This window comes from Chionomys nivalis, chromosome 15, assembly GCF_950005125.1.
Source record: "Chionomys nivalis chromosome 15, mChiNiv1.1, whole genome shotgun sequence".
Lineage (NCBI taxonomy): Eukaryota > Metazoa > Chordata > Mammalia > Rodentia > Cricetidae > Chionomys > Chionomys nivalis.
The window spans coordinates 28,265,570-28,278,770 of NC_080100.1; the positions used below are offsets into that span (position 1 = coordinate 28,265,570).

A 13,201-nucleotide genomic window follows, 5' to 3' on the forward strand; every position below is an offset into this window, starting at 1 on the left:
TCCCGCCTGATCTGGTGCTCTGCCCAGAGTCTGTGCTTTTTCCTCAGAACAGTTCACAGAGGTCTCTAGTCACAGAGTCGGTAGGACACATCTTCATGTGGTTAATCACAGACAGACATTTATTGATGGAAAATATACCTCAGAAGTATTATTTAGACAATAGTGCCTTACAAAAATTGTCCTGTATATTTGAAAGACACGATGAAGGTGCTGACGGTTTTAATCTGTGGTTTGTTTGACTTTCGTTTCAGGTGAGAGCACCCATGGTTAATCCAGCGCTAGGCGCTCATGAGGCTGACTTCTTGAAGCCATCAGGAACTCTCATTAGCTTCATTTACCCCGCCCAGAATCCAGACTTGCTAAATAAACTTTCCGAAAGAAAGACCACAGTTCTGGCAATGGACCAGGTTCCAAGAGTCACAATTGCTCAGGGGTATGACGCTCTCAGCTCCATGGCCAATATTTCTGGGTAGGTATATTCTTTCTCCTTTCAGTTGAACAAAAGCACAGGGAGGGCGCTCATATTGCAGGTCTCCCAGAGCTTTACCTTGTCAGAGCTGCTGAGGGCTGAGCTTTTTATATGTATGTTAGTTTTTATGATTCATTTTATTTGTCACAATAACCACAGTAATATGTGTTACACGTCTTATCTTTGTAGTTAGAAGCAAATATTTGTACCAAAGGAAATAGCTGCCAGTGTTTGCATGAGGAAGCTGTATTTATTTATAGGTTGTATATACACTCATTAGATTGAATTGGTTGCTTTTATAGGTCCCACATACTTGGATACTAGCTCTTTTACATGTTTTAAGGTAATACAGTTTGAAAAGCTCTGAGAATTTAGGACCAGAAGCTTATCAGATTTTAGGCTTTTTACAGATTTGGAATATTTATATAATGAATTATCTTGTGTATGTGATCCAAGTATGCACATAGAATTTATTTATATTTCACATGCATTTTATACACACAGGTAGTTTTTAAATATGTTTTGGAATTTTTGTATATTTGAAATGGTGCATTTCAGAAGGGTTTTTCAGATTTTTTTTTTGTTTTGTTTTTTTTTTGTTTTTGATTTTTGAGACAGAGTTTCTCTGTAGCTTTGGAGCCTGTCCTGGAATTGCTCTTGTAGACCAGGCTGGCCTTGAATTCACAGAGATCTGCCTGCCTCTGCCCCCAGAGTGTTGGGATTAAAGGCGTGCACCACCCGGTCAGTTTTTGGGATAGCCTCAGTCTTGAAGTATGTTTAAGATTGGTTTTGGGTAGTGGTGGCACAAGCCTTTAATCCCAGCACTTGGGAGGCAAAGGCAGGTGGATCTCTGTGAGTTTGAGGCCAGCCTGGTCTACAGAGTGAGCTCCAGGACAGCCAGGACTGTTTCACATAGAAACACTGTGTTGAACTAAACCCCCCCCCCAAAGTAGTAGATTTACATATGGCTTTCCCAAACATCCTTAGCAATTAAAACATCGTTGGAGGCATCACCATTCTTGATTTCAAATTATACTACAAATCCTTGGTAAAACTACATGGTACCGGGACAAAAATAGGCATACCGATCAATAGAATAGAGTCAAGAGCCCAGATTCCATATACCTACAGTCAACTAGTTTTTCACAAAGATGAGAAAATGAGAGTATCTTTTACAAAACAGAACAAAACAACAACAACAAAACTGGATATCTACTGGTAGAAGAAACTTGATCCTTACCTGTTACCCTGAGCTCAAATCAGTTCCAAGTGGACCAAAGACCTCACTGTTAGATCTGAATCTCTAAGAGTTAAGAGGAAGTACAATCAGGGTCTAAGCTTAGGAAGGACTTTACAAATAGGATCTCAGTCACTCAGGAAATAGGACCCACAATCAACAAGTGGAACTCCGTGAAATGAGAAAGCTTCTTTACTGGAAAGGAAGCTGTTAATCAAAGGGAGAGGCAATGGGAACAGAATGGGAACGATTCCAAGTGCCTTCTGCGGCGTGTTACACAGAAGAGCTTTCTAAGACCCACTTTGCTTGCAGGAGTATGCCCATAATTAAGCCTGCCGTGTCATGAGGGACAGGAATGAGCACCCACTTCCTGTAAGGGTAGCAACAATCCGGAGCCAGGGTAATGCTTAGGAAAACAGCTTCTCAAAGAAACTAATTAAATTAAATTTTAAACTAATGTGAATGAGGCACCAATAAAAGTATTAGAAGGGAAAACGGTGAGTGTAAAAAACCCAATATAAATAAAGCCTTTTACAGAATCTTGCGTGAACTGGAAGGTTCTTAAGTTTTTGTTTTTTTAAGTCTCTCATTCTCTGTGTGTGTGGATGGTAAGTATGGGCTTGCGTACATGGTGATCAGAGGACAGCTTTCAGAAATACACTTTTCCGCCTTATTAGGAAGGATCTCTTGTTTGTACTGAGCCGTACGCTCCAGGCTTGCAGGCTCACAGGCCCGCAAGTCCGCAGGCTTGCAGCCCCGCAACCCCGCAGCCCTATAGACCCGCAGGCCCGCAGGCTTGCAGCCCCACAGGCTCGCAGGCCCGCATCATCTTCCAGGTGATTCTCCCGTCTTCACCTCCCATCATGCTAGAGTCGTGCTAGGATTACAGATCTGTGCCCCCATTCAGCTTTGAAAACATGGGCTCTTGGGATCCAGCTCAGTCTGTCAGGCTCGCATGGCAAGCACTTTTATCTTCTGAGTCATCTCACTGGCCCAAGTTTTATGTTTTAGATGTGACATTTAAACTGTGCCATGGATCAAATACGCCGCAGAATCTACTTTGTGTTTCAGCCGTTCACCCCATTCGTATGGTTTGCCGTATAGTAAAGTTAAAACAAGTTAGCAGTATTTTAGGGGCTGCGGCGGTAGCTCAGTCAATAATAATGCGTGGTGCACAAGCTTGAAGAACCGGAGTTCAATCCCTAGTACCCATGTAGTCTAGGGGAGGTGGCACAAGTTCGTACTGCCAGTGTTGGCCAGATGGATCTTACTAGCCAGCCTAGTCTAATTACCAAACTCAAGGTCCCAATGAAAGATCGTCTCCCCCCCCCACTTTTGGTTCGTCAAGATAGAGTTTCTCTGTGTATCCAGGCTGATTTAGAAAGCAGCGCTGGGATTGAAGGCATGCACCACCACTGCCCAGTGAGACCCTGTCTTAGAGAAAAAACAAGGTTCAAGGCTCCTAAGGAGCAACACCCGAGACTGGCTTCTGATTGCCAAGTTTTGTCCCCCAACATGTGTACCACCACCAAGAATACATACGCCAGCACCCACCCAAATAATAAATAAATAGAGATGCATTTTTTGCTGTCCTTAATATGAGGTAGCAAATGATTTATTGAAAAAATTGTTTGTGGAGTAAAGACTGCCAGGGGCCAAAAGGAATTGATGCCATGTTTAGTGGCTGGAAGAGTGATTGCTACACAATGTGGGGCTTAAAATGTCCCATGCAGAGTTTTAAGGGTTCCGTCACGTAAAACACACATTGGTGGAAGAGTATCAAAATCAGCTCTGGAACAGTGTGTTTAGCTGCAGAATCTTTGGAGCAAACGAAGTATTATGAGACAATGTAAATAGGTCTATTTAGCGCTGAGGACTATAGGTTACATTTAGACGGGGCAGAGTGTTCAGAAACACCTAGTCTCTATCTTGAAAATATTCTTCCTGTTCCAGTATGCTTAAGTTACAATAATAGCAGTGATGACAGCATGATTTTGTATTAATTGTTTTACTAAGTAATATTAATCTATGAGGGAGAGGGCTTGCTGCAAGTCAGCGCGTGAGTCTTAGTATTAAATAGTTGCATTTAATTAAGTAAAGCTAGCATGGGAATGAGATTAGTGTAGTGTGTCCCAAATACCCTAGTAAGAAAAGATGAGGCTCGCTGTTAGTTTTTATTGGGTAACTTGCTTCTATAGCTGAATTATATTTACTGAGCGTTGTCATGTGACAGGAATCACACTTAGTATTTCACATGCATTAACATATTTAGTCCTCACAATGACTCTCAAGAAATTGATGCTCTTCTTGACTCTATAATATAGATATATTGTTTATATGGGAAACATATTGCATACATAGTTTGTCTAAATATATATTGTTTCTTTATATTTATTTTGAATATATAGTGTATGCATGTTGTATATTGTATAAATAGATACAACATATTGTATATATAGGAAAGTAAGGACTGACTTTGTTCAAGGTCTTAAATCTGATCAATTGGTCTGTCCCAGGAGCCCAAGCTTTCTTCTACTGTAGAGCAAAGGTAGTATTCTTTTTCCCTCATGCATCACAGACAATCTAGACCTCCCCTCAGTGTGATATAAGTACTCGTAGCCATTAAAGAAAATTTGAACAACATACTAAAATTAAAAGCGTGGTTTGTAGATGTGGAACCTCTACCCGGGAGAAAAAGCTCTCTCGGACTTCTTGTGTCTTTACTTGTTTCTATCTTGTCAAGTCTGCAGTATTTGTTAAGAGCGGCCTGGCTGCCTCCTTGGATGAGGGTCTGCATCCACAGCCATGTTGCTCAGCTCAGACTTCTCGTTCTGCCGACTAGCTGGGGGCCCACGGGCAAGTGTTTCCACCTTCGTGTCTGTGTTTATGAAGTAGATGCAGTAATCGTATGTGTTCAGAGGCTGATTGTGAAGGCTGGAGGGGTAAGTATATACACATTGCTTAGAAATAACCTTGGCATAGCGTAACATACAAACACGATGTTTCCGCAGATATGTAACTGTCAGGTTATAATAATATATGGTCCCTTGCCTTTTAGCTTATGGAGTTCTCTGTTTACTTTTTCAGCTATAAGGCTGTTGTTTTAGCAGCGAATCATTTTGGAAGGTTTTTCACCGGTCAGATCACAGCTGCTGGAAAAGTTCCCCCAGCTAAGGTGCGTACAGCTTCCAGTGTCTCTTCATGAGGTGAATCGAAGGTGTCATAAAAGAGTTATTTCCAAAGGTGTCGCTGTGTGTTAGCGTCACTGATGCTTTTGTGCTTAGAAATTTAAAATAAAGCCATGGGGCTGAACATTTAACACTGCTTGAAAGAGGAACTTTGGGCCTTTTGCTTGTTTGTTTGTTTTAGAAGTGCTAGTCTTTTTTCTTTTGCTTTTTTTCCCCCAGTTTTTGTTTATTTCAATTCGTAAATGGATTTTGGCTAGGTTGCTCTGTGGGCCAATTTCCTACAACCTTTTAAAACGCTTCAAGGTTTTAGTCAGTAAATCTGTGATTCTTGATTACTGCAACACCGTTTGTAGAAAACACTTTGATGTCTTTACTCTTGCCATTCGTGCGGAGGGCGTCAAGAGGAAATAATGGGAGAAGATGTAATAGTCAAAGCACCGTGGATCCAGACTGGCAACACAGAGAGAAAGAGAGTGGCTAATGGCAAGCAGGATGGAGGGTACAAGCATAGGAGATTATGCTGTGATCCTTTTATAGAGTCTACTAAATAAAAACCCTGAGTTGAGGAATAAGAAACAGGACTTGGAAATGTTGTAATCCATCTGGCTGCTTTCTGTTCTTAAAACTCGTTTTACAAACTCAGAATTGTTCTACCAATAAATCTATGAAGAAAAAACAAAAAACAAAACACCAAGCACCCCTGAGAAATAGACCAAGGAAAGAAAATCAAGTCCATGAGGTGAAGGCCAGGGTGTTTAGGAAGAATGTATATGTGAACGCTACAGATGTATGGTACACGAGACACTAGGCTTTCTATATATGTACTATGAAACTTTATCTTATTGTGTAAGATCATGAGGAAATGTCTGGCATTCAAACTGGCCAGAAACTCGATGCTGTTCTTGAGCTGGCTGAATGCATCGAAGTGCATGCCAGCAACTTAGTTTTGATTAGAATCTTTGTAGAAAGGTGTGGAAACTTGTAAGAAGGGATTAAAACAGTGAGACAAAAACTAAGAGGCTTAACAGAAGAGCCAGTGAGTTATTACAAGGTAGAAAGGTAACCCTGTCTACCAGTGTTTGAATTCAGTGACCCAGGGGTAAAGGCTTCTGCCTGCAAGCCTGTTGACCTGAGTTCAATTCCTGGGACCCACTGGTAGAAGGAAAAAAAATCAACAACTGAGTTGTCCTCTGACCTTCACACGTGTACTGTGGTATGCTTTCCCCCTTCCCCACCCCTTGCATACAAATAAATAAACTGTCACTAAGAAATAAATTCAGCTTAAGTAACTTTGGTTTGATGTAAGAAGTAATTTTCTAAAATTGAAGGATTAGATCCTGTGAGGCTTATCATGTTGAATATTTTAAATTTATTTTTAAACATAGAGTTTTTTTTTAACTTGTCTAGAAGGAACTAAAATCATTTTGATACATCTGATGTGTTGAGTACTCAGTTTAGGTGTGAGGGACAAGCCTGAACAAGATAAACGCCATCCTTGCTGCATGAATATTGCATTCCAGTTCAGGGCACGATGAGAATGGGAAAACACAGATAAACATTTGATAGAAATATAGTTATAAAAAGGAACCAGATGATGTGTAATGAGAACATACTAACTTCCTAAGCTAGGGGATAGGAAGGCCTCCCCTGTCTTCTGAAACTAGGGATTTAAGATGCTGGCCAAAGGAAACGCCATATAAAAGATACTGAAATGGAGAAGAATTTTGCATGTTCTAGGGAAAGAAGGCTTTGGAGGGTGATGATGAGCAAAGTGGAGCGTGATCCAAGAAGATGTGGAAAACACAGGTCTTACTGGGTGATACCTGGCCACCCCTACAGGTTCTTTTATTGCAGGTCAGACAGATGTGCCTCCCTGTGCCTGGTTCTTTACATGGGAGCTGCAGAGCTGAACTCAGGTCCTTGTGTTTGTACAGCAAGCACCGAGCCATCTTCTAGCCTATTAGTTATCTTGCTGCATAATAAATCTCTTGATTTCTCCCCCCTAACGATAATCATGTGTCTTTTTAATTCTTTTCGCTTTTGAGAGACTGTTTTGCTCTGTAGCTCATGCTGGCCTTCAACCCCTCCTATTTTTTTAGAATATGGTTAGAGTGATTTCATGCATCTGAACCATTTCTTGACAGGAGAATTGGCCTAGTCCTGTATTTTTAAAATTCTCGTTTGTTACTAATATTTTCTTTCACGTGTTTCTGGAACTTTTGTGTAGAACAGGGATGGGGCTTTGGAGCTTAGACCCTGATGTTTGTTTGCTGAGGTGGCCTTTCTCTTCTTCTGAACAAACCACCTTCATCAACATCCATTGCCATGGCTTCTGAGGAACTGCCTAGGAGGTCACTGGAGCACACAGTTTTGCCTGCCTTGACTTCTTAAGGAGCCGTGGGCCTGATGGGCGGGTGAGAATTTACAGACTTCCCTATTTCTCTGGGTGACATTTTTTTTGTTACTACAGGAACAGAGTGTTGCCTTCATCTAGCCATTTATGGGATACACAAGCCTTCTTTTCTCAGGAAAGCCAAGTCAAGGCTAGAAGTATCACAGTTTTTACTGTGTTTCTGTGCAGGTCGAGGATACTGACGTTTCTGTGGGATTCTTGGGTTCTCTCAGCTCTAATCCTCCTGTGGTTAGGGAGATTCACTTATATTACACCAGATTTCACATATGTGTCATTCAAGATGGTCGTCAGTTCTGTATTTGGTTACCAAGCCTTCAGAAGCATTTAGACCCAAAATAGCAGTTGGTATGGATATTTTGTCAAAATCGTGCCCATCATTGACATGTTTTTCAGTGTTTTATGAACCCAGGAAAATCTTGACTTTGGAGAGGGAGAGGGAATTGGAATACCATCCTGGCATTCTGGTGGTAGCTTCTGTACAGTGAGAATGAACTTGTTAGTCTTCAACATGTGTGGCATTGATTGTGCTTGCTCTGAGATTTTGACTGCCAGGAAATTTTTAGGGAAAGTTATTGGCCGCTGGCAAAGGCTGTTTCTTTGATCAATTAAAAAAACCCTGGTGATTTAGCTGAAGGATAGACGCTTTGCTCCATCCATGTGGTGACCGGCAGCACTGCTCACACCATTGATCGAATGCTAACTGTACCAGGCACCAGGAGTTGCCAGCTGGTGATCTTCCGCCATCATCTGGTAACAAGTTTTAAAACATTCCATGACAAGCCCTGGTGATGTACACCTTTAGCTCCAGCACTTGGGAGGCAGAGGCAGGTGGATCTTGGTGAGTTTGAGGCCAGCCTGGTCTACACAGCAAGGTCCAGGAGAGCTAGGACTACACAGAGAAGCCCTGTCTTGAAAAAAACAAGACAAAACAACCAAACAGCAGCAGCAGCAGCAACAATAGCAATGACAACAACAACAGCAACAAAACCCAAGACAAATCAAAACGAAAAGCATTCCTTGTTCTTTTTTCTCAGATCCTGATAGTTGGCGGTGGCGTTGCTGGGCTCGCTTCTGCAGGTGCAGCAAAAGCGATGGGCGCAGTTGTCCGAGGATTTGATACAAGGTGAACACTTAACTAGTAATTAATGTTTAACTAAAAACGCTTGTTTCAAATGGGGCCTATTACATTAGAGATAATAATAGCTCACGGAAGCTTTTGAGGTTCCTCTTTCCAACTGAATTTTCTTTTGATTTTTAAAAGTTGGCTCGATGAAAAAAATCATTATTTACTGGAAAAAAAATTGGATTGCTTTGCCTCAGTAGAGCAGAAATAATAAAGCAATTGAAAATTAATAGGTCACAGTTCTTTGTGTATGTTGGCAGTGGGGCCAGAGTTGTCTCTGGTGAGCTTGCAGCTTGTGGCGTGCACAAAGTTAATCTGTACATTGGGAGGAGACTATGCCTGGTGTTGACTGCATGGAAGTAGCTAGAACTGACTGGTGACAACCTCCAAATGCTTTTTTATTTGGTGAGACTGGGTATTGTACCCAGTCCTCATACATGCTGGGTAAATGCTCTGCCACTGAGCTATAGACTGGGCCTTCAAATCACTTCTTACATAGGAGTAGCGACACATGAACTGTAGTTGTAGTATTTAGGCTAAGGCATCTGCTTTGGATGTAAAGAGAGAGCTGACTATTTTTCTCTGAAGATTATAGAACATGTAGGAGAAATTACTTTTCTGTGTACACTGTATTTCTTGAAAACAGTTCATAAAACTTTTTCCTAGGTTGTTTGCAAAGGGAAGTTTAATGATAATTCTTCTTCATTGAGAAAGATGCCAGATAACTAGCATTTATTAAATGCTTATTAGGTCCAATGATCATTTTGTTGTTCTATTTTGGGGGGCAGTTCAAAACACATAGGTATGTATCATCAGTGAGGGCACTGGCATAGTAATACTACTGCCAATTTTATTTGTTTGTTTTTCAGTGCTGGAGATCAGGCCTTGTGTATGCTCAGGTGGTTTGAATGTGAATGATCCTTCTAGGCTCGTATGTTTGAATACTTGATCCCCAGTTGGTGGACATGTTTGGGAAGGATTAGGAGGCGTGGCCTTTTGGAGGAGGTGTGTTCCTCGGGGCATGTTCTGAGGTTTGAAAAGCCCACACCATTAGCATTCTCTCTGCCCCATGTGTGTGCACTGTGCGGTCAGCTCTCAGCTACTGCTCCAGTGTCAATGCCTGCCCGCCTGATGCCATGTTCCCCACCATGGTGGTCATGGACTCTACCCCTCTGCAACTGTGAGCTCCAGATGAAATGCTTTCTTTTATGAGTTGCCCTGATCATAGTGTCTTATCATAGCAACTGAAAAGTAACTAAGATTCTACTTTGATTTGTGATTTATTTACTTAATATAAAAAAATCACCAAAATGTAATGAATTACACTGCAATGTAATAAAAACATGCACCTGATTAATGTTGGAACCCAAGTAAACACTTACCCAGTCCCAAACTCCATTCATCTCATTGAATTTTTATTCAATCAGAATGGCCCTTCTGAAGCTGTGCAATTTTATTATCAATTACATTTTCTTGTGCGTAATAAAAAAGAAACCATGACTGAGTTAAGCCTAGAAACAATTACCTTTACATCCTTTTTCAAGTGTGTATCCTTTGCCTACATCCACCTTTCCTCATCACCTAAGTACTGCCCATTCTTGTTCTCCTTTCTAAGCGTGATTCTATACCCATGTGTCCATTTGTTTGCATATATTCATATTCATGTGTACATTATAGGCTATGGTATGAATTTCAGGGAGAACATAAGGTTATTAATTTTTTTCTTCATGAGATTTTCTGTCCTTACTTAATAGTATACATCCCAAGTTTGTCTGTTTTCCTGCAGATTTAATGATTTCCGCTTTTAACTGAGAATGATTTTTTTTTCATAAACATATATTCAGATTGTGGTTTCCCTCCTTCATCTCTTTTCAGATCCTCCCCACCTACCCATCCTTCCAACTTCATTACCTCTCTCTCTCTCTCTCTCTCTCTCTCTCTCTCTCTAAGAGGCAAATCAAAATGACAAACAAACGAGAATGAAACAAAATGAACAACTCCTACACAAAAGAAAATAATAAAAAAAGAAACAAAGAAAGAGCATGAAAAATGCACACACAGACACAGACAGACAGAAACACACACCATAAAAACACAAAATCAGAAGCCATAATACACATGCAAAAGACTAATAAGGTAGGAAATGCCCAAACAAAACAATATGAGCCAAAACATCTCAAAAATACCTTTGAGTTCATTTTGTTTTAGCATCTACTGCCTGCCCTTGAGTGTGGTCTGTATACCCACTCTAAGGCTTCACTGTGAGAGTCCCTTAGTTAGAACCTCTTAGTGGGGGACGAGAGCTCTTGTCTACTTCATCTCAGTGCTGGGACCCTGTCTGGTTTGGAACTGCTGCAGGTTCAGGGCATGCTGCCACAGTCTGTGCGAGTTCTTTATGCATCAGCGTGTCGTGTGTGTGTACCACCAGTTCTAGTGTCTTAGGTATTGTTGCTGTGCTAAAACACCATGACCAAAGCAACTTAGGAAAGAGTTGAATTGGGCTGACGGTTCCATAGGGATGAGAGTCCTTTAGGACAGAGTGGTGGCATGGTGGTCGGCACAGGACACTGAGCATTATGTGGGGGCATTTTCCTTCAAACCACCACACCTGGTTTTAATAGATTTTTTTATATAAAATATTTTAATGACTGTAGTTATAGTAAGCACCTCTGGTGATTGCTGCTATGAGAGAGATGTGAGATTTATTGTGGTTGATTTCCACCACTGAAATCTTCACTTTCATTTTCCAACCAGAATAGTTGATAGCATGGCATTTATTTATTTTAATTTGAATATATTTTGCCAAATTTAAATATGTTGGCTCTTCACATTTTACCATTAATTATTTCCTTTTGAGACACCGTCTCATTCCTATGGTTTAGACTTTCTTTGAGGCCCTAATCCTCCTCCTGCTTCCTCCTTCTAATTCTGGAATTATAGGCACGCACCTCTACATCTGTTTGCTTTTAAAAAATAAGTTTATGAATTTATGAGGACTGAGACCCACAAAATCACATTATAAAGTATTTCTAATAAAAATCATTTATGTGGGACAATCTCACAATGAGAACAAACTCAGAACATTTGTAAATGAAAAGCCTCAACTTGTATGATGTGAATGATGCCAAATCTCAATGTATATCAAATCATATCATTGTCAATACTGGGACCAAAAGGACCATAACATGTAACATAACTGATATTAACAATACTGACATTCTTCTTTTAGTTTAAATAGAAGTTGGGATTCTTCTTTTTCCCCCTAAGAAAAAGTATGTAAGAATTGCCTATGTCTAAATACTCATTGAAACAGTCAAGCCAAAGATAGCAAAATAAACTTTTGACTATGTAGGGTTTACTTAAAGCACTGGTTTTCAACTTGTGGGCCATGACCCCCTTGGCAAAACTCTATTTCCAAAAATATTTACATTATGATTTATAACAATAGCAAAATTAAAGTTATGATGTAGCAATGAAATAATTTTATAGTTGTGGGTCACCACATGAGGAACCGTATTAGAGGATTGCAGCATTAGGAAGGTTGAGAACCACTGACTTAAAGTGTCTATGTAAATGAGGATTTTGATGTATGGATCAGGGTCTGATTAATTGCTGTTTCCCCTTCAACACCCCAGAGCTGCAGCTCTGGAACAGTTCAAGTCTCTTGGTGCTGAACCCTTGGAGGTGGACTTGAAGGAATCTGGTGAGGGCCAAGGAGGCTATGCGAAAGAGATGTCCAAAGAGTTCATTGAGGCCGAAATGAAGCTCTTTGCTCAGCAGTGCAAGGAAGTGGACATCCTTATCAGCACAGCGCTGATCCCAGGTACGCTGCTGGGTAAATGGCTGTCTGTAAGGTGCTTTTACAAATGCTATTTTGAAAATTAAAATGAGGGCTGTTAGGTTTCTATTGCTGTGATGAAATGCCACGACCAAAAGCAACTTGGGGAGGAAAGGGTTTAAGGTGATACTTACAGATTGAATTCAGGGTAGGAACCCACAGGCAGGCACTGAAGCAGAGGCCACTGAGGAGTTCTGCTTACTGGCTTGTTCCTCAAGATTGCTAGCCTGCTTTTGTGTGAAACATAGGACCACATTCTCAGGGGTGGCACCACCCACAATCAGCTGGGCCCTTCCACACAAATCACTATTTTTTTTTTAAACTTTCTAGACAGGGCTTCTCTGTGTAACAGCTGTAGCTGTCCTGGAACTCACTATGTAGACCAGGTTGACCTGGAACTCACAGAGATCTGCCTGCCTCTGCCTCCCAAGTGTGGGATTAAAGGCGTGCGCCACCATCTCATGGAGGCATTTTCCCAATTGTGGTTCCCTCTTCTCAGATAACTTCAGCTGGTATTAAGTTGATAAAACACACCACACCCACAACATACACATGCACACAACCAGTTCAAGGATGAATAAATGTTTAGCGTTTGAATTTTTTCTTTTCTTTTTTTAAATAATTTTTTTTTTTAGATGGAAGATAACTTTGTAATTATGTTCATGGACAGAAAACTCAGCAGTGAACATTTAACCTAGTTTAGTGGTGAGGTCTTTGGCCTTTGCCTCTTCCAGCTTGGCAATGCGAGTCACAGATTTAGTACCTGCAGTAGGTACTTTCTTGTTGAGACCGCCAGCCTGCAAATATTGACTCAGAGACTTATTATTAATTATGAAAGCTTGACCTTAGCTTAGGCTTTTCCCCAGCTAGCTTTTATAACATTAATCTACATTCTGCCATATGACACGGTTATCTCTGCTCTGTATCATTTGC

General features: G+C 40.8%; 1 protein-coding gene across 4 annotated transcripts in view; it reads left to right on the plus strand.

Moving 5' to 3' along the window:
* Nnt (nicotinamide nucleotide transhydrogenase) overlaps positions 1–13,201 on the plus strand; it is an 87,446-nt gene that overhangs the window by 11,748 nt on the left and 62,497 nt on the right. For all 4 annotated transcript variants that reach the window (XM_057789984.1, XM_057789981.1, XM_057789983.1 and 1 more), the window contains exons 4-7: positions 252–469; positions 4,794–4,881; positions 8,342–8,430; positions 12,066–12,253. In XM_057789984.1, the coding sequence (XP_057645967.1) occupies positions 252–469; positions 4,794–4,881; positions 8,342–8,430; positions 12,066–12,253 (583 nt within the window). The remainder of the gene's footprint in view (positions 1–251; positions 470–4,793; positions 4,882–8,341; positions 8,431–12,065; positions 12,254–13,201) is intronic.